Raw genomic sequence first — 25,130 nt, 5'->3', positions numbered from 1 at the left:
GTTTAGTAACGCAATTTAACTGTGGATTGGTGGGGAATCCTCCATGTTACTACATGGGTGGGCCGATCCTTTTAAGGCCTGATTATGGCAATTTATGCCATTTTGGCTGTTATCATGGCCTCATAGCAGGCTTCTCATGGAGACGGCAGAGAGCCCCAGCACCGATATCACAAATGGACTTCTAATCAGGTTTTGGACTCATTGGACACAGGGCCTCATCTTCCACTGTACACTCCCAGTGTTTACACTGTAGGCCTGTTTAGCAATGACAGTTGATGGACAGCATAGCAAAATGGAAACGTCCTGGTTACTTTTGCTCTAATGCAGTGTCTAGTTTGTAGGAAAAACTGGGAGCTGTATAAAAAAGTAACCTTGATGGTAGGCACACATTCAGCATTTTTGGCACTAAAATTTGACAGCTCTGTGATACACAATATAATTTGCAATGAGCCCTGGAACATAACATATGGGCCCCAGAGTAAGAGCCATTCCAGCCTGCATATATATAATGATCCTTGGGTATTCACAATAATGCCGCACTGAAACCTGAGTTCCCACTATAATGCCATGCTGAAATCTGGGCATTCCAAACAACTCTATTCTAAACTTAGTTTTCCATTATAATGCTACACTGAAACTTGGGGCCCCAGATGAATGCCACACTGAAACGTAAGCTCCAAGAATATTGCCACACTAACACCAGGGCCCCCAAAATAAGGTGGCCATGTTTAATAACTCCACACCCAGTATAATGCCTCTAAGATTTCAGCACCCAATATACCACACTCAAAGCTGAGTGCCCCGAATAATGCCACACTGAAATTGAACTACCCAATATAATGGCACACTGAAACTTGGCTCTAACAATAATGCCGCTTTGAGACTTGAGCCCCCAGAATAACCTGATCATGTATAATAATACCAGATAAATGCCACACTGATACTTAAGCTACAAGAATATTGCCACATTGACACTGGGGCCCCCAAAATAAGCTGACCATGCTAAATAATTCCACAGCCAGAATAATACCTCTAAGATTTCAGCACCCAATATGCCACACTCAAAGTTGAGTACCCCAAAGAATGCCATACTGAAATTTAACTGCCCAATATAATGGCACACTGAAACTTGAGCTCTAACAATATTTGAGACTTGAGCCCCCAAAATAAGCTGATCATGCATAATAATACTACACTCCCAGTATATTGCCAATAAAATATAGGAACCCAATATAGTACCACACTAAAATCTGAGCACCCGAAACATTGCCATACTGAAATTCCAACACCCATTATAATGCCATACTGAAACTCTGGGCCCCAGATAAATACCACAGTGAAACTTGGGCTCCAAGAACAATGCCACCTTGAGACCTCAGCCCCCTGAATAAGGTGACCATGCATAATAATTCCATACTGAAACTTGAGCACCCAGTATAATGCCTCTAAAATGTAAGCACCCAATATACCACATTCGAAGCTGAGTGCCCCGAATGATGCCACATTGAAATTTGACTACCCAGTATAATGCCACACTGAAACTTGAGCTCCAACAAAATGCCGCTTTGAGACTTGAGCCCTCAGAATAAGCTGAGCATGCACCAAGTTTAATGCCTCTAAAATGTAAGAACCCAATATACCACCACACTAACAGCTGAGCACCCCGAACATTGCCATACTGAATTTCCTGAAATTCCAACACACAATATAATGCCACACTGAAACTTGGGGCCCTGAAAATGCTGCACTGACACTTGATTTTCCTGAATAATGTGATACTTATGTAGGGCCCCTGAATAGTGCCACACACACACACTTAGTCACAAGAATAATAACACATTGATCCCCGGGCTTTCAGGATCTGGTGTCATTAGCGGATATTAGAAATCTAGCATTCTTTGCTAATCAATATGTGTATTTGTTATCACATTCCAGGCGAAAAATACAAGCATGGTATATAGGAGAGGAGATCGACAAATCGAAATTGAATCAAGAAAGGGAAAGAAACATTCCAGCAGCAGCTCTTCTGCCTCTGAATCCTCGAGTAGCGTTCAGGATTCCAATTATCACAAGAGAAAACAGAATTCAAGAGACCACTCATGGCAAAAGCAGAAGCACAACAAAAAACATAACCACAGTAGCAGCAGCACCACCAGCAGCAGCAGCAGCAGCAGCAATAACAACGGGAGCAGCAGCAGCAGTTCCAGCACCAGCACCAGCACCAGCAGCAGTAGTAGCGGCAGTAAACATAAAGGACAAAGACACAGCAAGCGGTGGAGCAGTAGTAGTAGCAGCAGTAGCAGCAACAGCGAAGGCTCCAGGGTAACCAGCAGCAGCAGTAGCAGCAGCTCCAGCGAAAGCAGCTACAGGCCCTCCCAACAACATCACAGCAAGCAGCAGCGCCCTAAGCACCAAAAGCAGTACTCACAAAAGAAGCTGCGCCGATCCAACTTGGCCAATGATGAAGAAGATGAAGAGGTATTATTAGTGTCATGTATTTTAGAAAATTTGTGACCTTTTCTATATATTAATGCCTGGTCCCCCAATAGCATTTTTCCTTTGCTCCCCCCTCTAGTCCATTTAGCACGTGACAGGGCCGACACTTGGAGATTGGCTGCTCAGGCCCAATGCCATCACATGGGGGCAAAGAAAGAGTCCTTCATAAAATTCAAGGTCCACCTATATTGTCTAGTCCCGGACCCCCTGTAAAAACCATTAGCTAAAATATGTCCAAAAATATACCTATAGGGAAAAAGGTAGATTTTATGGTTACCTTTTATAACAACCACAATCCATAACGCTGACCGTGACATCACTCTTCCAGCAGCATTCTAAGGGAATGTAGACCAGGCCAATTTTGTGGGGAGACCCTCCAGTCCATTTCAATGAATGCCTACTTGCCAGATTTTGGGTGCTCTACATTCTCCAATATGTCGGAAAGAGTGTTCACCTAAGTGATAAGGTAAGTATAAAATCTAACTTTTGTTATTCACAGGTTCATTTTTGGACATACTATAGCAGTGATTTTTACAGGGAACGGAAGCCCAGACATAAGCGGACCTTGCATAATACTTCAATATCCATTTTAAGCTCTAACTAGAGTTTCCTGAATATAACACAAAACGTCTTCTCCTCGCTCAAGCAAACGGGAGATAAGTATGTACTTTCATTGGCTGTCATAAAAGTGAACCTAATGCTTTGTTTTGTATTGCAAAGACAAAGCTTCATTTTTGTGGTCATTACTGAATTAGTGACTGAATGAATGAACAATGCCAAGAAATTCTTGAATGTGCATAAAGATACTTTATGATAGCACTAATAAATATTAACTCTGATTTTAAATAAATTATATCCCATATGACTGCCACATCATTGGCAAATATTTCACTTGAAGCTGAAGTATGGCAGCTTTTACATAGCTACATTGGTCCAGCTTGGGATGTAGCTATGTAGGAAGAGGGGATACCCTTGAAACACATCAGCATCTGCGGATTTTTTTGTGGTGACATCATAGCCTATCTGGGGGAAGGAACAGTGGTTCTGGTTTCGCTTCTGAAACATTTGATGAGCCTTTAAATTGTGAGTGTAATTATTCACTTTTATCTTTTGAATAAATGGTGTGTTGGATAATGCACTAGGCTGGTATGCCCTCTTATCTTCTTGTGATGCAATGTAAGTATGTATGTGCCATACCTGTGGAATCCCCATGGAAGCTGGAAATCACTGTAGTCGGCACCGGTACTACAGTGATCTCCACTAGCTTCAAAGTCCAGTGCCAAATGGCTGCCCTGCTGTCTTGTGGGTTACTCAGCCATGGGCGCATTCACAAAACACTTTGCATTTTCTCAATGAATGCAAAGTGTTCTCTGACTGGACAAGGTGGAAAATGGGAGCAGTGATGGCACAATCTCCACCTTTCCAATCAGAGAACACTTTGCATTTAATAGAATGTAAAGATTTCTCTGAATGACGCTTGTGTTGATCAGGTGATTTTCCTGTGTTCAGTAGGCAGCAGGGCAGCCACTCGACTCAGGATTTAGAAGCTATTGGCACAATGAATACTACAATAAATTTCTACACTTACACTGTTTCAAGCTGCAAGCTGGACTATGTAAAAATTGTCATGCATAAACTCCAGCTTTAAAGTGGAATTAAAGGCAAAACTTCTTTTTTTTTTTATTTTGGATAGAATAAGGGAGGGTTTTACCTGTCAGTGTTTTTTCTTACCATCTGTGTCCCATTGCGGAGATTTCCCTTGACTTCCTGTCCCATAGCCAAGTCAGGAAGTGAGAGGAAAATCTTCCAAAGTAAGGGAATCCTGGTTACACCACGGTTATCAGAACTAGTGACCCTGTTGGAATGTTTCCCTTTTATTCCTGTGCAGGGGTGGACTGACAACTCATGGGGCCCCAGGGCAATAGGGGATCATGGGGCCCCTGTGTCCTTGCCCAAACTCAAAAAAGCCTATGAAAAAGGTACCAGGGGCATCTCATGGGGCCCCCTACTGACCCTGGGCCCTCGGGCTTTGCCCGAGTTTCCAAATGGTCAGTCCACCCCTGTTCTTGTGACAACCCAAAATTGGGATTTTCTTTCTCACTTGCACTCTCAGTGATAACAGTAAACTGGACAAACATTAAAGGGTAAATCTCCCTAACAGGGGCACAGACAGCAATAAGCCTAATATTGCCTAATGGTAATAACCTGACAGGTGTTCTGATCCCTTTCCACTCTATCCACAACTAAAAAAAATTTGCTCTTAGTTATACATTAATATATTTTTTTTTTCACAGGTGGAACTTTATCAATTGTACTTTAAAAGACCTCATATTAAGGTAAGGGTTAATTGTTTTTATTTTATTATATTCCATTGTAAGTAGGTAATGATCTATGCAGGGTAACTAACTGGTTAGCACTCTTGCCTTGCAGAGCTAGTTTAGTTTGAGCCGATTTTCTCCCATCTACTAATATAAATGACTCTCATCTGAATGTTCTATTATTCTACAAAGGCTTGGAGGCTTGGGTGTGGAGTCACCCACAGTAGGACATATTATTTGTGCAGACAAGGGCCCTTTAGAACTTAGGGGCCCATCTATACCATATGTGGATCAGATGGATGCTAGGACCCCCTGCCACTATCAGAGACACCTGGACAAGGCTTATGTTGTTCTAGTTGTTAACCAATGAAGAGTGAATAGATGGACAGAAGTTGAATAAGAGGCCCAAAAACTGGTCTTGTGCCGAGGTCCTCTGGTTACTCCATTGGATCAAGTAACCCAGTCCCCTAAAAACCCCAACAGCTTAAGAAAGAGTATGAAACTGATAGCTGAAAGAAAATAATTCTGAAATTAAGTTTATAAATATGACTGGCATTTATGTAGAGTGTGTTTGTTTTTGGGGTAAATATTACTGCAGGTATGTCCACAAGCTCCAATGCCATTTAATTCAGATCCATTCAGAATTTTCTTTCTTACAAAGTATGTCTATCCAATTCGTAAATGGGATTTTCCGGGATCCCTACACTCAGAGTTGACTCATAAACTATCAAAATCTGTAGAGAGCTTGATATTGCATCCCCAGCACTGTTTCTTAATTGGAAGTATCATCTTTGGTGAAAGACCAGCAAGTATAGTTCATGTCCAAACAGATGCTCCTATTACTACAATAGCAATGATTGTAAGAAATTATTACATAGACCTTCCCATTTAGTATTCCCCTTCAGCATGTGACCTTGCACGGTCTACCTTTATATGTGCTGAATAAAACCAGATGAGGACCTAATAAATAAATGTATATAATAATACATCCACAATCTTGGAAAGTGTGTAGTAGGCCTGTTGGTCAACAACATTTTTCTCAACAATCCTGCAATATTGTTGTACCGAGCAACAACTTTTTATGTTATGTTATCTATAAAATGCTATGACCTGGTATTGTCGACCTCAGTATCTGCTGAATCAAATTAGATGAAAACCCAATATAAATAAATATATATATTAATATGTGCACAGTCTTGAAGGGTGTAGTTAGCTGGCTGGTCAACAAAACGTTTCTCAACAATACTTGAATGTTTTTGTACTGTACAAGAGCTTCCTATGTTATGTTGTCTTTAAAATGCTACGATGTCTCCTAACGGCACAACATTTTCTAAATCAGGTTAGAAGGCCAGACTCTGCTCGTGCACACTCAGTTCTGTCCAAAAGAAGCAGCAGTAGCAGCAGCAGCAGTAGCAGCAGTAGTGCATCTTCCAGAAGACAGGACTCTCGTGTAAGTAAGCCAATCTGTTACTTATGACTAGGACTATCAACATGGCAGCCATGCCACTCATCTGGATGGTTGGTATTGTCCTGTGTCCTTCTTCTGCTTTAAGAAATACTCTTTCTATAACAAGTTTGTGGCCACAAATATCAGTCTAGGCGTTAATTTTGTAAAGCGCTGCACAAACTGTTGGCGCTATATAAATCCTGTATAATAATAATAATAAAAATGTATTTTCAGTATCAGTCAGGCCTTGCCACACACAGCATGTTATAGTAGCTCATTTGAAGGAACTGTCCCTATTTTGGAACCAAATGCCTCTTTCCTCTTCAGTTACTGTTTTTTTTTGGTCTGATTGACCTCTACATAAAATATGCCACACCATACTGCCAAAAGTGTTATAGAACACTATTCCTTTCATTCAACCTTAAAATTCTTGAATCCTCTTTTTTTGAAAAGCTATTGTATCGGAAAAGTAGTGGTGAAAAAAACACTTGTGGGTTTAACCACATTTTTGCCAATTTATTCTTCACAGTAGCCAGAACTGGAGGAGTGTCAGCGGTGGGTTCTTTATCTACAAACTTTGAGCCAAGAGTGTCCTGCTTGCTCATCTCAAAAAGTTGGTTAGATATCTATTACAACAGAGGTGCTCAATCCTTTGAAGAGCATGGGCCAGCTAAATGATTTGGCAATGAAATTATATGGTTCAGAATTTTTTAATTTTGAATAGCATAATGAAGATTTTAAGCAACAATCAGGATCATCATTTTCTGTGGGACCAATCCATGTTGGATGTTCACCCACTGTTTAATCACAAAAAAAATCAAATTTTTTATTACCCATATCACTATTAATCCCACTCTTGTGCACAGTTGTGACCAGGGGCGGACTGACCATTTGGAAACTCGGGCACTGCCCGAGGGCCCAGGGTCAGTAGGGGGCCCCCATGAGATGCCCCTGGTACCTTTTTCATAGGCTTTTTTGAGTTTGGGCAAGGACACAGGGGCCCCATGATCCCCTATTGCCCGGGGGCCCCATGAGTTTTCAGCACACCCCTGGTTGTGACCAGCCAAAAAAGCTCTGAACCAGTGTTGCAGCCTTCACTATATCATGCTATTTGCAGCCATCCCTTAAATAACTGGACTATCCAAGGACTGTGGACAATCCAAACAAAAAACAACAGACCAATGAAGCACACGCCCTAGTAGTGTAATAAACATCTTTATTAAGAAAAGCTAAAATGGCACACAATGCACTCACATGCTCCCGGGATGACACCAAGCTCATCACACAACTGTGAGAGTCCACCTTCGGAACCCCTATGGATGCCACTAGATGTAATCCACTCAGCTAAAGGCGTGTCTGTGTGTTAGAAAGGAAAGAGATGAGCGAAGAGCCGGCTCCAATCATGGCTTTTGTATGACAGCCGTCGGGACTATGGAGGACTAGCAATCATTAAGTAGAGCGGCATGCACCTGAAAGAGGCAGTTGCCATAGGTTTGAGGTCGCAGGCCACATCAGATGGCTCTGTGAGCCACGGGTTGAGCATGCCTGTACTACAACATGGGAGAAATCTGAAATTTTCATGGCATAAAAATATAACATGTATCTGATATTATGCCTTGTTTTCTTTTTCAGGCCAAATTAATTAGACAAAAGCCACCAAGATGGGTTATCACCGTTCAGGCAGTCAGATCTGACAACACGAAGCAAGGGTATCAAATCATTGTGTTCGCTCACTATCACTCAGACAACCCTGTGGTGCATGTCTTTGTGGTGGACATCAACAAAGAAACCCGCTGGAGAGTTTGTATCAAGGCAGAAGTTCAAAGCCTAAGTAAAGCACAGGTAAACATCTAATTTTACTACAATATTTAATAGGTTTGTGTTTTATAACAGGTTACCTTTGGGCTTACTAAGCTCCTGACAGGTTGCAGCCAAATTGTGTACATCATGATTGATGAGTGTCAACTATACTGGTCCCATTTATACCAACAGCACAGAGGCTTAGTGGTTAGCACTCTTGCTGTGCAGCACCAGGGTCCTTGGGTTGAATCCCAACTGGTACACTACCTACATGGAGTTTGCATGTTCTACCAGTGCTTGGTGGGTTCATTTGCCTTTGTCTAAAATTGGCCCTAGTATGTACATGAGATAGGGACCTTACATTGAAAGCTCTTTAAAGTGGAGCTCCAATCAAAGATTACAAAACTGTAGCTGCTGACTTTTAGAAAACAGCCACTCGCCTGTCCGATGATCCCACGGTGTCCTCGTTGCAGCTGGTTTCACCTGTCATCCTTGCTCCCCAGGGCCGGCATCTTAAGTGTGGGCATCTGGCTGTGACAGCTTGTGCCCACTGCGCATGCGTGAGTAGCACTGCACTTTGTGAATGGTCCCAGAAGACTACGGGGAAGGAGGGACAACTCCTTCCCCGCGATCGCAGCGGAAGTGGGAGCAGGCCTCTTTTAATATCGGGTACCTGCTCCCCCCCGCTTCCAAAAGGTGCCAATCCCTCACAGGGAGCAGGGGACTAGTACTAGTAAACTTCCCCTTTTGTGTGGAGCTCCGCTTTAAGGGCAGGGACAGATGTGAATGTATAATATTTAAAGCACTGCGTAAATTGTCAACGTTACACATATACCAGCCATAAAATTAACTCTCACAGACGACCAGTTGATTTCAAACTTGTGTTTTCCATATAGAACTCATAAGGGCCATTTCACACTAAGAATCGCAGTGCAGTTCCTGTGTGATTCCCATGCAGTTCAGTATGGTGCGATTACAGCCCATTCATTTTGAATTGGTTCAAATCACACTGCACAGCACCCAAGGTAGTGCAGGCACTACTTCTGGAAATTCACTCCAACCAAATTCACTCCAACCAAACTGTATGTTACTTCTGTACCATATGAGATCCGGTGCAGGCAAACGTACTGCTGCAGAATGCAAACACAGCTTTCACACACCACATTCCATTGTGAACGGGGCCTAAAGTCCATGAACACCTTAATCACCCTAATCCAACTTCCCATGAAGTTGCACGATTTCAAAGTCAGATGATATTCCGACTTAAGGTGCGACTTGCAACACATCTGCAGCTTGCAAGGCACAGATGTCTATGCAAGTCGCACCTGACGTAGTGTGACTGCTGTAACTGCGGACAATAGGATGTGACTTGTCATGCGATTTGCAAGTCACATGGCATAGTAAATTGCACGCCAAGTCGCACCGGGATCTTAAAGTCTCACATCTCTTTTTTTAACTCCTTTTTGTCCACTACTCTTATGATTTTTGTTTGGCAGTGCCTTAAAATATCATTTCTTTCAGTGAAAATGCTTCTGTCCGAGCTCCAGTACTCTGTGCTAGCATAGCTGAGTAGCAGCCACACCCCTCATCACATCCCAAGTGTCCTCACTCAGACTTGAGTTTAAAACAGAGAAGAAGGTGCATCTGACCAGGTGTCATACTGAGTGCCAGTTAGGCTACTTTCACACTGATCCACCGCAAAAACACAGCAAAAATGCATAGGATTTCTGAGTGTTTTTTAAAAAGACATGTGACTTAAAAACTGCACCAAAACACTTCTTAGAGGCATTTTTACTACACCAGCTAGAAGTCCAATGTGCTTTCCACTGCGCCACAGAGCCCCCTCTATCTCAGAGGCATTTTTGATGCGCTTTCCAGGCGTTTTTATTGATTTCAATGGGAAAAGGCGTTTTTGGGGCATTTTTTTAACTCATCAAACATGTCCCAAAGATGCTGCAAGCAGGAATTTTTACACCGCACAGCAAGCGCAACGCCTCAGTGTGAAAACATACATAGATATACGTTCACATACGTAGGGAAGTGTTTTTCTTGGGCTTCTCAGGCACTTTTTTTTAACACAAAAACGCTTCAAAAACTCCTCCGTGTGAAAGTAGCCTTACTGAGAGTATTGGGTCACGAGGCTGGGTACCATTCAGAGAATGCTTTGCTTTTTTCAATGAATGCAAAGCATTTTCTGATTGGACAAGGTGGAGAGGTGGAATGGTAAAGTCATGCTCTCCACCTTGTCCTTGTCCAGTCAGAGAATGATTAGTATTCATGGAGTGGCGTCTTTGCCGAGCAGTCGACCTCCTATATTCAAAATTGCAGCAGTGCAGCCATTCAGTGCAGGACATGGAAGCTAGCGGAGATCCCTAGCGGTGCTACTACAGTCATTTCCAGCTTTTAGAAGGACCCCACGGTTATAGCATTTACACAGTTACATTGATCCAAGCTGGAATACTGTAACTATGTATAAAAAAGCCATACCTGGAATTATTCTTTAAGGCTATGAATGGAGGTTGTTAATACAGCGTCTGTCTAAATGTACATCCATTCTGTGACTTCAAATAAACTTTACCTGAAAGTTGTCCCCCATGGTGAACTTACTGAAGACCAGGGGCGGACTGACCATTTAGAAACTCAGGCACTGCCCGAGGGTCAGTAGGGGGCCCATGAGATGCCCCTGGTACCTTTTTCATAGGCTTTTTTGAGTTTGGGCAAGGACACAGGGGCCCCATGATCCCCTGTTGCCATGGGGCCCTATGAGTTGTCAGTCCGCCCCTGCTGAAGACCCATATTGACCATATATTAAAAGGACTACATTGGATCATTACCAGCTTATGCAGATCATAAGGTACATGTAATTGTTCCCTGAAACAACTAACAAGTACAAAAACATCTCAAGATAACTAACTGAATTCTGCTTCTCTCTTTGTGCTCCAGGCTGTAGTGAAATGGGGTGAGAACTGTCAGCAATACAAATCCCTTCTCTCTGCTGAGCTTGGACATCTTGGCCTGCAGCCTGCATTAAGGTTGAAGATTGACATACCTAGAATCCCAGCCAAACTGAGAGCCATCGAACAAGTGTAAGATTTAGTTACATGCTATTTTGGCTACAATTGTAATAAAGAGTCATTAATATTACATTATTATTACTCTATAGTAATAATCTTAAAGTGGTTGTAAACCTCAGACCTGAAATAAGAACAAAGCATATCCTTTTCTAGTGTGTGTTTGCCTCAATCCAGAGCACTAAGTGTCACTTCTGTCTGCTGCCATCTTTCTTTGCAATCTGCACAATTTCCTCACACCTTGAGAAAACAGGTGACAGGGTAGGGAGCTCCAGCACACAGCCTGTGATTTACAGCATCAGCTTTGTTCCTGTGAACTGTGTGAAGGGGGGTGTGCCCTTTCCCTCCAATCAGCTCTCACTGAACTCTGCAGAGTGTAAGTGCAGCTTCCCCTGCTTTCTGAAAGCTCAGACAAGCTGTATCAATTCTGCAATTTGAACAGCTGTAGAGAAGAGAAGACTGCAGATAAACAGGTACAACTTATGTAGGAGGAGTTGTTTCATCTCTGCATATCACATGAGGTCAGTCACTTCACTGGGTGTATGTAAGGGTTTACAACCACTTTAAAGAAAACCTACCTTTACATTAACATAGGGGCTTGCATTTTTGATCTCCTTTTAAAAAAAACGACTAGCCTGGCTATTTCTTCAGTACTTTCTGAGTTGCAGATTTAAAATAGCTGTGCAGTAGGTGAGGTCAGTGTAGGTTCATAGGTCCTCATCCAGAAAAGTGAGGTGGATGACACCACTTACAGATAAGGAATACAGTGATGTCCTCTCTCCACTCCTGCTGACTAGACAATTAAAGAGCAGCAAAAGACTGATAAGGTCACCCTCCTGCTCACTCTGCTTTCTCCTCCTAACAGCATATTTGGTACATAATTGTATATAACACACTTTATTGGCTTCTTGGTCTGACCCCCCACCTCTCTCAGTTGCTGTGCAGGGGATCTGCACAGCACTGATACCAAGTCAAGTTCAGATACCCTCATTGCACTAAAAAAATATTTTTAATGCTTTAAATCAGTGGTCTCCAAACTGTGGCCTGGGGGCCAGATGCGGCCCTTTGCTTGCTTTTACCCAGCCCTCAGGGCACTATTTCATCCACTGAAAGTAACAATGGGGCATCATGTTCCCACTGATCAGGGGCAGACTGACTGTTTGGAAACTCGGGCACTGCCCGAGGGCCTGGGGTCAGTAGGGGGGCCCATGAGATGCCCCTGGTACCTTTTTCATAGGCTTTTTTGAGTTTGGGCAAGGACATAGGGGCCCCATGGTCCCCTATTGCACGGGGGCCCCATGAGTTGTCAGTCCGCCCCTGCCACTGATACTAATAAAGGGGCACAATTCCTCCAGATGACACCAACGATGGAGCACAATATCTCACAATGACACCAACCATAGGGTCCAATGACACCAATGATGAGGTACAATTCCTCCCAATGACACTAATCATTGGGTATTGTTTTTTTTAATTGACGTTGGGACCTTTTCTACTCCTAATGGCCACAGTCCGGCCCCCCTAAAGTCTGAAGGGCAGTAAACTGGCCCTTTGATTAGAACGTTTGGAGTCCCCTGCTTTAAATGAATGAATAGCTAAATAATTTGTGTTTTTTTTAGATCTGCCTGGGGTTCAGCTTTAATAGCTCTAGTTCCTGTATAATATAATGCCATATAGGATAATAGTATATTAAATAAACTCTGCTATTTCAGATCCTCATCTTTGCTACCTGGAGTTGCCTACTTACTAGGATTCTCCGAACAATATCAGAGGAACCCGTCAAGACAAGTTACAGTCATCTTCTCTCTCCGCAACCCCAGACTTGCAAATGTTTTGATCAGGCTGCCTTATGTAAGAGCCACTTTCATTTTCCTGCTTCTACTGCCATAGTCCTTTGGATATGACATTTGACATGTACTGTGATCATGGCAGGCATAGCTTATCAGATGTATTGATTACCGCAGGCTGGCTGGTATGTGTGACATGTATGGTCTCCTTAAATGGAAATCCATTGTATGTGTAGCAAAGAACATATACATTCATTTTACTTGTCAAAGGAGTCTAGTTCTAAAGCAGTTGTCCCACTAATGTCAGACATTTGTACAAATTGAAAAGAATTTTTAAAAAATTTGAGAACAAAGGGCCAACTCACACCATGCTAAGAGCTGAATCGTACAAGTATGCGATATGCTTTCCTGTGCGATTCACATGCAGCCCATTTTGAATGGACTCAAATCGCATCGAACCACGCCATAAGTAGTGCATGTACTTTTTTTTAAAATGCACTGTAACCGGATCACATGATACAAAAGTACTATGCGATCCAGTGCAGGTAGGTGTGAGCAAATTCACTGCGACCTGCAGTTGGGGTGTCATTAACATTTTATTAATCCTGATTTTATTTATTTATTTGCATGCAGGTTGAATTGCACAGGAACGCACTGCGCATTTCTGTGCGATTCTAGTGCAAGCATGGTGTGAATCGGCACTAATGCCTGTATCATCAGCTCCATCTATATCCCAAATGAAATACCACAATGAGAACGCGAGATCGCATTTTGAATTTGAAAGAATGACTGGTCTAAACGCTGTTTTAATATTGGCATAAAATGTTGATTAATGTTTCCTATTTGCTATAATGCAGCTTACTCTGTACTACGAAGCCCTCAACCTGCCCGTACCCCTTCCATTCGCCTGGAGTGTAACTGCTGCTGACCTCCAAGCGCCAACTTTTAACCTTTTCACCAATCTGCACAATGTCATAGCGGACAAGCTTCAAGGTAAGAAAAAGGGTGATCATGTGATCAGTTTTATATATGGCTCAGTCCCATGACATTTTATTGTGGCTTGGCTCTATTCATAGACTATTGTATGACACAATGGACCAAGGGATGCACAATGAAAAAAGTATACCGCAATGCCAATTATATATATATATATATAAAATAAAAAAATATATATATATATATAACAATATTAAAGGGTCTTAAAGGAAACCTATGTTCAAGGGACGTATGGCCAAAGCATTTTTGATCATACTTCCCCTGTGGGTCACAAGAATACACTTACTTGTGCACTCCTGTGACCAAGAGTCAGCTTATAGCAGGCTAAAGTCCACCACTGATAGCTGACATCACAGAGCCACTCCAGGATCTAGAAAGTCCCAACCATATTGTCGGGATCCACCCCGCTGCCTGATTGATAGCTGGCTCCAGCTCTCAGCTGCACCTGCACCTACTCCAGCACGGCTCTCCAGTAAGCACTGGAGCGGCAGAGTGGACAGCAGTGACTGACAGTCATCATTCTTTGCTCAGAACTGAGCAAGAACTGAGTGATCAACAGTCATATGATTGCACAGTTACAATGAGGGACAGCTGCAGCATAGAGAGTACAGGTGCTTTTTTTTTCCTAAATTCTCCAAATTTAGACAAATTCATTTGCCCTGATTCACCAAGCTGCAATGGCACTTAAAGTGGTGCTGTTACCTTTCCCATGCAAGTATAGCCAGTAATATATACCTTGGCAGCACTAAATCCCCATTGCAGGCAGCACTAAAATCCCTAGTGGTTGCTGGGGGAGAAAACTAGGAAGAGTGGTGAAAGTGCTTGAGTCTAACAATTGACTGCTATACCTGAGCATTGTCACAGGGAAAGAGGTCCCTCAGGGCCAGTTCACACCTAAATTGCACACAGCCCCTGCTTCTGTTCGGTCCAGTGCTGTGCAATTTGGAAAGGTGACTGACTATTAAGGGTGTTCTCAAGAGCACCTCAGGAATGCTTCAATGATGATCATACTTATTGAAAGGCCACTTTACTCTAGTAGCAACATTGGGAATACCAGGTAAAACTCCGGACACGAACTTGAGGAAAACAAACCTTTTATTCACCAGCTGGTTTGACCTAGCCAGACTCATGCAAAGCTAAGTGCCTTCAAAAGCCTCTTACGTGGTGTATATACCAACAATTATGTCACAATGCATGTATTTCCTCTTTCACTTTCTGTACATTCAAAAGACTTTCTAAACTGTGCAGTATATGATCTTGAGTACCAGCTACAGATAAGAACACCAGCTACAGACTGGAACACATTACTTCACAGGAAATAAGGGAGGAGGGAAGTGAGCTGTTAGAAATATTAAAGTGTAAAGGGGAACTCTGCAATATCTGGGTGCTGCCACATTACCATATTCCAAGCACATTTTAAAGGGCCTTAAGTGGTACTTGAATTTTGATGGAGCAAGGCGGCCATGACAATTCTTTTTTTTTTTTATTCCAACCCAAAACAAATTTGCAACGTTGACTCATTAGTATTCTCTGCTCAAACTCTAGGACGTTGCTTACTAGCCAATGACACGGTGACAACCTTCAATGATGTTAACTTCCAATACACCATGCCTGGAAGCTGCACTCATATCCTTGCTCAGGACTGCACCGAAGAATACAAATTCATGGTGAGGGCCAAGAACACTGATGACGAACACCAAGACATTAATGTTCAACTCGGAGATTTGTAAGTATACCAGTGATCTGCTACAACATTGTTATCTAATATAACTAGGATAAACACTCTTCAGCATTCTCGATGCTCAGTACTCCTCTGCCGCACTCCTCTTCCCCGCTTCTACTGATGCCTTTCCTCTTGGGTCAATTGGTTGCGCCACTGATGATGTAACTCCTGCACAAGCATGCTGTAGTTGCATGGCTCTGTTCTTGGCATCTGGAAAGGAGATATTTTCCACCAGAAAATACATGCTACATCTCCTGTGGTTTTTGAGGTTTAGTTAAGCTAAAGACACCAAACTAAAAATGCGGGTAAAAGCACAGAAAACTAAGTATTTGAAATGCTTACTTTGAATATTTTTTTTATCCCTACATTTTTTATTATTCACTTGCAATGTGCCCCAGAGAGTTTGACCACTCTAGGAGAGCCAATTCCCCAGCACAGCCACCTCCCTCCTTGCACATCATTGCCCTCTCATTTTCTGGGAGCCTCCAATTACTCTCTGTTGGCCCAGCTCCTCTGACACTCCCTTAACTTTTTATGTAGCTGCCAGAGGAGGAGCAAAGGAAATACTACTGTTCTGTCCTCACTACACATTTCCCGGTGTGTAACTCAACATGCAGCTAAACCCTCCTATTCTGCAATAAGTTGGACTAAATGTAATCTTGAAGCTTTATTAACTAAACAGGGTTGGTGAAAGTATTAGGAAAAACATATAAGAAATACATATAATCAATATATGAAATATACAAACACAATTAATTGATTAAGCTGCAGATGGCAATAAGTCCATGCTCATCAGCGATGTTGCCTGTAGGGGATGTAGGTTTAGTGCACTACATGTGCTCCAATGGCTAGTTCCTTCTCTCTCAGTTTCTATGATGGAGTCTGAGCTTCCAGGATGCATCTTTAGCTTTTTTTGTTGCGGGCTCCATCTACTGTCCAAATTTAATATTGTATAATGAATTTCCCTGCTGAAGGCAGAATAACTATAGAGCCATTTAAGTGACAGCTCTGCGTCTGCTGGGGCTGCTGACATCACAATCAAGTTGGTGGAGCCCAGCAGAAGTCTCGGGGGGTTTTGAATGTCTTCACATGGGAGGCTCTATAGGTAAATAAAATCCCTAAAATATGTCAAAGGCACATATAATCTTATGGGAAGATTTTAGTTTAAATAAGTGGTCTATCGACAGGCTCTCTTTAATTAAATTCAAAGGGAGCTCTTATCCAAACCACAAAGATATATAATATGTAATATATACACCTTAGCACTGCCACTTCACAATCTCTGCATGTGTGTTTTAATAAAAATCTGTATTTCCCAGGACATTTACCAATCAATCTGAAAATGTGAATGCACATGGCACCTGTTTAGCTCCCACCCTCAGATTCACCTTTTTATGCTCCTGGAACAAAGTCTTACTTTTAGGCTGCTGCAAAACAGACAAAGGATCCCACTCCCCCTCTTTCACTCTATTGTGGTAGATTTAATTGGTTCCTTTGGTTGAAAGAGATACAATAGTTAGCCATTCTATTCTCTTTCTTCGTAGCCAAAGCACCTACCAGAAAGTTGGACCTCACAAGCTGTAATAGACTGTTGCTTATATCTTTAGGAGACCTAACAAACATTATAGTCACCAAATAATAAGGGTAAAGTAAAAAAGTGCCTATGCAACCATAATTAGAACGGCAAAATCTGGTTTCTTTGGGTCGCTATGTTCTGTTCTTTGCAGTGTTGCCAATAGAAATGCAGCTAACGCTTAGAAGAGTAAATGCTAAAATCTGATGGCAACTAAGTCTGATTACCATTAGATTTCTATGTCTATGCTACACTTACTGTATAATATGATGATGAGCTATAGCTTTGGTATACATATTTCACATTTACTGTACTTGCTAAGCTCTTGCTTTACTTCATGGCTTCCTTCTCTTTCCCCATTTAGTACCATTGATCTACGCAGAGAATATGGAAAGCCCACATTATTGGTTAACGGCATTGAAATTAATAAACTGCCTTATGAGCCAAATGAAGGTAAGTGGGCTCCACTGATCTTTAAGGAATAATGAACTGACAATGTATACTAACTGCTGACAACATAAGTATATGGTCGTCTAAGTCCCTGGTGCCCAACCTTTGTTGCATGATGTGTGGCCCTTCGACCTCAGCAGTCTGTAGTGGGAACATTGATTGGGGTAATAGCATTGATCTCTACTAGCCTCATGTAACATGTTCCCAGTTTGGTATTGTCATCTGCGGTATATCCCCAGCCATAAATGTAGCGTGTCCACACTCTCCGACCCTCATGTCTTCTATTAGGTCTGCAGTCTTTGACAGTCCTCTCAAACATTACATATATCGAACATTATGTGTAGCCTTTGGTGATGTCAGGGGCCGCATTTGAGGCACTCTATAAATTCATAAATTGACAACCACTGGTCTAAGCCCTTGGTGAGCCACGGGGCCACATGTGGCCCTGTGACACTTTCCTTTTGCAAACCCCAGTAGTGGGAATGGGAGCATTAATTAGCAAAGGAGCTGCAATGACAGTGATTTCTAACAAACCCATATAATATGTCCTCAGTATCTGGCTGTCTTCTGGAGAAGGCTTTCAGTCTTCAGCAACAACACCCATAGACATGTTTGCAGTCTTGTACTATCTCCTTCAGCATGTGTTCACTTTCTGACTATTACGTGCAGCCCTTTGGTGCTTTCAGGGGACGTAGTGCCCTCTATAGCTCATAAGTTGACAACCATTGGTCTAAGCAAACAGACAATACCTGGACTGTTTGCACTGGCTTCCATTCTGCCTCATGTCTCTACATGGTGAAGGCACTGCTCCATAGTGTCTAGTGTTCTTGTAAATCAGAACAATAGATACTGGTGTTGGTATCCTTCAATGCAGGGGGCTAGTCTTGAGTCCAGAGGATTCTGATGTAGGTTAGGTGAAACTTCAAGAAGTAATAAAGGTTATATCTGGGAGGGTTAGTACTAAGAATGGGATTCCAGGAAGGTTTGGCTTAGGGATTACAGGTAGATGTAGTTTTAGGACTAAAAGAAGGGTCAGTGTTAAAGGGAGGGAAGGATAGTGTGATGTTAGGGATACAAGTTAGTGCTATGCTTACAGGACGGTTAGTATGAGGCTCTGTGTTATAGGGAGGTTTAGGGGTGGGCTAACAACTCATGGGTCTCCTGGGCAATAGGGGATCATGGGGCCCCTGTGTCCTCGCCCACACTCAAACCACACCCAAAAAAGCCAATGAAAGGTACCAGGGGCATCTCATTGGGTCCCTATTGACCCTGGGCCTGAATGGTCAGTCCGCCCCTGGGAGGGTTAGTGTTTAGCTCAGATAGAATGTTAGGGCTACACGTTAGTGTGAGTCTCTATGTTAAAGAAAAACTGATCTCTAGAAGCTGTGCCAAAAAAAAGTTAGACAGAGGTGCAGGAATAGTCACAAGTAATACCTGAAGTCTGCCTGCAACTGATCTTCCTCTTTTACTTCCCATGCCTTGATCTGCACTGTATCTATGTGTATGCAGGGCTTTGCTTCCTCATGTCAGAGCCTCCAGCAAGGAGAACAGCGAGCAGCACAGTAGTGACAGCACCAAGTTTAACTTAAAATCTGCTAAGACTAGCAATCAGAGGCAGCAGTGCCTTAGATCTCACATTTCATATATAGAGCTATGAGGCTGGAGACACAAGAGTGGTCAGGCAAAAACCACATATCAGGAACTAAACTGCTATTTTTCTGAAGGAATTCCAAACAAAATGTAGATTTTACACAGTGCTTGATCACAATTAAGATTACTAAATATTCCCAGTAACATAGCAAAACTGCATTTTTTGTACTCAGTTCAACTTATAGGTACAGGGAGGGTTGATGTGGTTTTAGAGTAAAGCAAACTGGTAGGACTGGTTCAACAGGGCTGAAAGGTAAAGATTTATCATTAGGCTGCATTGGGATTGTCTTCATGCAAAATATATCTTGAAGTACATGTACTTTGAACTGGCTCTAAATGCCTACACAAGCCCTCAGGAAAACAAGCAAGCCAAAGTAGACATATGACAAAACCTGCACAGCTTCACAGCAGTGATTGCAATGTATGGGCTTAATTCTGTATATGACCATTGTTAGGATGTTTTATGTCGTTGTATATGACATGACTGCCCATGGCTTTGTCTGCTCTGGAACCTTTTCAATAAGTTTAATACACTTTAATACACTCCTTTTTCTCTAAAAAAAATATTAGTACCATTGCTAAGTATCATTTCAACATTAATATACTCTATATACTTAAATCCCAGATGTGAAGTTGGAGGAACAAGACGGAAAGATTGTACTATCAGCACCACATTTCGGTATTGAGAAGATTTACCATGATGGAAAGACAACACAGGTAATTATAAGTAAAAAAAAAAAACTGCTGCAGAACACATGCATTTAGCATGTAGGAACCAGCGAAATGTTGTTTTATAACCGCAATTAAAAAAGTAAATGCTGTATCTTGATTGGGTGATATGAGTGACAAAGACAGTTTCCTCTGCACTATTAAGACTTATTTCAAAAGAAAGCACAGAATGCAGTGACTGATGATTGTTTATTGGTTAGTTACTCCAGGCAAACAGGTATATATATAAATAAAATACACACATGCAAAATGTTTTACCTGCCAAAGGATTTGAATTTCTGTCAATCTAGTTATGAGATATACACAGCTCTGCTACATAGCTGTTTGACAGAGCAGAAGGCCTGATTTTTCTCTGCTGCAGTTAGGTAACACTAATAGGTCTTGTCCCTCCCCATACCTGTGATTGGACAGTGAAAGAGTAGGAAGCCGACTGATGAGCTCAATCTGCCCTCCTGCCAGCATGCCCCCCCCCCTTAGCACTTGAGCCCTGTAGCACAACTGATTGGAACCTTGTGCTGCTTCTCCCTCTCCCAGTCTGAGCTCTGCTGTACAAGGCATGGCAAGTGGCTTATGACAGGAAAAATTCAGATACTTCCACTGCTTGCAGTAAAACATTCATTTGTATTAATGAATACAGAGTTGCATTCATTTGTGTATTTTATATGTGATTGAAGTTCATCTTTAATTATAAAAGTTAAATGCATACTGTAAGCAATTTGTGAAGTCATTAGAGATAACATTGTGACACTGTATGTACAGGTCTTACCTACTAGCTTTATGAGGGGAAAGATGTGCGGTCTCTGCGGTCGTTTTGATGATGAGACACATCAAGAATTCAGGATGCCAGATGGAGCTACAGCAAATGATGCCGACAGTTTTGGCCATTCTTGGATCTTGGCGGAAGACGCCTGCTCAGGAGGTAAGTAGACTACAGACCCATACAGTGGAATCATGCATTTCACCCCTACCTCATAAGATCATCATCCAATGTCATTTCAACAAGATTACTAACACTACAAGATGGAGAAGCAGTGATAGAAAAGCAACAAGAGAATTTTGAGGTCTGGTCTAAAACAAGAAAACATTTGGTACACCATACAAAAAATGTAAAAGGGACAAATTATGGCTGTGTAGATGGGCAAATGAAGCATGCTTTCAGCTGACTTCACTTTGAGATGCTTCTGAGATCATCCTGAGTTTCTCCTTTGTCCCATCTGACCTCCAACTGAATTGCACTGATTTGCTTTCTAATTGACCTGTATGTTGAGAGAAGCAATTCTGACACACAAAAAAATTGCCCGATGGCACAGGCCCTAAGGCAGGCCGACTCTAGCATGCTTTTACAGCAGTTTTCCTGCCATGCCAATTAAAAGGGAGATGTTAGGAGATAAATATGGGAACAGCCATTGCTGGTTATTTTTTTTATACCTCCACTCCAGTGCTGCAGTGGCCCAGGAACTGCCTCATCAGCCATTGACATCTTCCACCAGTCTTCTGCCGCATTCTGATCTTCATTCATGTTCATTGGCCAGGCTGAGATGATGTAACTCCCGCACATGCGCAGTTCATTCATCTCGGCACATGCCGAAATTGTACACTGAGCTGCACGTGTGCAGTGCAGACAGCCACGTAAGGAATTTAAGGCAGAAGAGACACGATGCCTCAAACTTGTTGGCGGATGGGAGTAAAAAAAGGAAAATAGCACCTGTGGTCATTAGGAGAAGGAGGAATAGTAGCCCATCATTGGGCTCAGTGGACGGAATAGTGGCCCATCATTGGTGTCAGTGGGAGGAATAGTAGCCCATCATTGGGCTCAGTGGGCGGAATAGTGGCCCATCATTGGTGTCAGTGGGAGGAATAGTGCCCCATCATTTGTATCAGTGGGAGGAATAGTGCCCCATCATTGGTATCAGTGGGAGGAATAGTGGCCCATCATTGGTGTCAGTGGGAGGAATAGTGCCTCATCATTTGTATCAGTGGGAGGAATAGTGCCCCATCATTGGTATCAGTGGGAGGAATAGTGCCCCATCATTGGTGTCAGTGGGAGGAATAGTGCCCCATCATTGGTGTCAGTGGGAGGAATAGTAACCCATCATTGGGCTCAGTGGGCGGAATAGTGGCCCATCATTGGTGTCAGTGGGAGGAATTGTGCCCCATCATTTGTATCAGTGGGAGAAATAGTGCCCCATCATTGGTATCAGTGGGAGTAATAATGGCCCATCATTGGTGTCAGTGGGAGGAATATTGCCCCATCATTTGTATCAGTGGGAGGAATAGTGCCCCATCATTGGTATCAGTGGGAAGAATAGTGCCCCATCATTGGTATCAGTGGGAAAAATAGTACTCCATTATTGGAATTAGTGGAAGGAATAGTGCCCCATTATTAGAATTAGTGGGAAGAATGAAGCCCCATTATAGGAATAAGTGGGAGGAATAGAGCCCCATCATTGGTGTCAGTTGCAATTATGCCCCACTGTTGGCCTCATTGGGGGAACAGTGCCTCGTATCTGTGGGTGGAACATAACCACAAGGGCCGGATAAGGGCTAGCAAAGGGGCACATCCGTCCCACAATTTGGAGACCATTGAGCTACAAAATGATGTATGTGCCCCATAAAATACTGGTTATACATACCAAGATTAGAGTAAGATGTAATTTACCAGTTGACAGAAATACTTATGCAGCTTGTGTTATTTTTTTGCAGCTTGCAAACTTCGTCGCACTGTGCTGAAGACTGAAAAGCCAGAATATGAGGGATCCAAGTGCTACTCCATCCACCCAGTTCTACAATGTGCCGAGGGCTGTACTGCAACCTCCACCACCCCTGTCTCTGTTGGCTTGCACTGCCAGTCCACTGGTAAGTTTCAGTAGTAGTGGGCTTCTAGTTTTTTTGGACTGTACCATTATCCAACCCAACAATTTACTAGGAATTGGCCAATATCCCATTTTAAAAGGATAGTGGCCTCTGTTGCTATAATTGCCTAATTTTGTACAGCAATAGCAAAATTGCAAATAAAGTAATCAGCCTGGTACAAATGAGAGTACACATGGCATAGTTTGACATTTTACAATTTTACACTGGAGTGGCCCAATGTATTATGAATAAATAATTTTGTACAGCATAAAGGAATTGCTGCATATATACCATCCATCTTTACTATCTTTGAAAGCACTCAAAGGTTCTTTCTGGGTCTCGATTTTCTGGTCTCTTCCAATGATGGTCCTACACAGGAAAACTCTTCAAAGTGAGGGGAAATTCCCTTTTAGATAGCTGTCACTGTTATGGGTGACCCCATTGGAAGATTCCCCTCATCTACTGTTCTCAGAACACTAAAATTTTAGATTTTCCATTTCTTTCCATCCCAATGACAATAGTCAACAAAACAAATATGAAAGTGAATCTTCCCAGCAGGAACATAGATAGTACTAAAACCTGACTGGAGGTGTAACTTTGACTTACTTTATTCAAAACTAAAAAAACATTTGGCTATACATACACTTTCAATTAGCCATTCTCAACCAGTGTTCTGTGGTTCCTCCAGGAGTTGCTAGGGGTTCCTTGAGCTATGACTGATTGACCTTTCATTGGATGGTGCCTGCATAATTACAGGGCCCACCACACTTGCCAAAGCTAATAGCATTACACAATTTAGGAAGGAAAGAAAATTGCTTGATTCCCCAATCATCACAATCAGTGTTGATGGGGGAATCAGCGCTTCCCTGCCGACGGAGCATAATGATCATTGCTGGTGGCTATAGCCATCGGCAGTGAGCGCATGAAAAAAATCCGACAGACTGGTTGTACTGAAGTCGATCGATGGATCATCTTTTGTACAACCAGCCTGCCAATAGATAGATCAAATCTGGTGAACCGGACGAGATTCAATCCATCCGTGGCTGGTTTAGGAGTAGCATTCTGGCCACCACTAAAAGGGCATTATTTCCAATGACCATCAATATAAGGGGCATTTCTTCCATTGATCCAGATGAATTGGCTGCAGTAAGAGTTCCCAGAAACCTAATAATTTTTTTAGGGGTCCCTCTGGTGTAAAAAAGTTGAGAAAATTTGTTTAAATTCATGCAATTGGCAGCGGAAAATCAAGTTATGCCCCTTCTGTTTCGATATATAACTCTAGGGTAAAAAGCTGTATGGAGCTGAAATTTCTGGACACTATGCTTGGTCTGGGCACTGCATATCATTCTTCAAGATGGCCATGTCCATTGTGATTTCAGTATTACATTTAAATGTGAATTTGGACACTGACAGTCCTAGTGAAAGTGTACTACTTTATCTAATTATTGAACTGCTGCAAATGCAAGCATTTATTTATTATTATTTATTTCAGGTACTTATATAGCGCTGTCAATTTACGCAGCGCTTTACATATATATTGTACATTCACATCAGTCCCTAACCCTCAAGTGGTGTACAATCTAAGGTCCCTAACTCACATTCATACATACACATACTAGGGTCAATTTAGACAGGAGCCAATTAACCTACCAGCATGTCTTTGGAAAGTGGGAGGAAACTGGAGTACCTGGAGGAAACCCACGCAGGCACAGGGTGAACATGCAAACTCCAGGCAGGTGGTGCTGTGGCTGGGATTGGAACCAACGACCCTAGTACTGCCAGGCGAAAGTGCTAACCATTTAGCCACTGTGCTGCCCACAATTTATTTTTGTATGACCGATTGATTCTCTGATTATTTTGCAGAACTGGAAGAAGACGAGAACTTGGATGACGTGGCTGAAGACTTCACTGAGACCCTACAAGCTCACACATCTTGCTCCTGTGGAAACCTGAAGTGTGCCAATTAATTCCAGGGCTACGGTCATTGGCAGACCTAGACTGTACTTAGAAACTCAAATATGAGCTCAAATATGAGCCCCAATCAACCCAATCGCACATTCAAACAAAGTGTATAGTTCTCCATTGTAACCCCTGAAATTTTCAATAAATATTTGCATCCACAAAACATGTCTGTTATTCTTATAAAATATCTTTTGAGGTCATGCAAACCTAAATAACAACTAAAGTCACTTAAAAGAGAAACAAGCTATATTTGCAGAGGTTTATATTACATAGTT

At 42.3% G+C, this 25,130-nt stretch overlaps 1 protein-coding gene across 1 annotated transcript in view; it reads left to right on the top strand.

The window, feature by feature from the left end:
- The window catches only part of LOC149456803 (vitellogenin-A2-like), a 48,441-nt gene extending 23,423 nt beyond the window's left edge, over positions 1 to 25,018 (top strand). Inside the window, exons 24-37 of the mRNA XM_089684363.1 lie at positions 1,950 to 2,478; positions 4,013 to 4,034; positions 4,789 to 4,832; positions 6,154 to 6,264; positions 7,894 to 8,103; positions 11,005 to 11,147; positions 12,845 to 12,983; positions 13,777 to 13,912; positions 15,461 to 15,641; positions 17,576 to 17,664; positions 19,937 to 20,028; positions 20,800 to 20,959; positions 22,744 to 22,896; positions 24,757 to 25,018. Coding sequence (XP_089540489.1) covers positions 1,950 to 2,478; positions 4,013 to 4,034; positions 4,789 to 4,832; positions 6,154 to 6,264; positions 7,894 to 8,103; positions 11,005 to 11,147; positions 12,845 to 12,983; positions 13,777 to 13,912; positions 15,461 to 15,641; positions 17,576 to 17,664; positions 19,937 to 20,028; positions 20,800 to 20,959; positions 22,744 to 22,896; positions 24,757 to 24,860 — 2,113 coding nt within the window. The 3' untranslated portion in view covers positions 24,861 to 25,018. The remainder of the gene's footprint in view (positions 1 to 1,949; positions 2,479 to 4,012; positions 4,035 to 4,788; positions 4,833 to 6,153; positions 6,265 to 7,893; positions 8,104 to 11,004; positions 11,148 to 12,844; positions 12,984 to 13,776; positions 13,913 to 15,460; positions 15,642 to 17,575; positions 17,665 to 19,936; positions 20,029 to 20,799; positions 20,960 to 22,743; positions 22,897 to 24,756) is intronic.
- The last annotated feature ends 112 nt before the right edge of the window (positions 25,019 to 25,130 follow it).

The sequence above is a fragment of the Staurois parvus genome, unplaced genomic scaffold (genome assembly GCF_062004578.1).
Source record: "Staurois parvus isolate SC_StPar_1 unplaced genomic scaffold, SC_StPar_1.0 ptg000347l, whole genome shotgun sequence".
Lineage (NCBI taxonomy): Eukaryota > Metazoa > Chordata > Amphibia > Anura > Ranidae > Staurois > Staurois parvus.
Note: the sequence above shows the minus strand (reverse complement) of the source record. Positions and strands in the feature narration are given on the sequence as shown.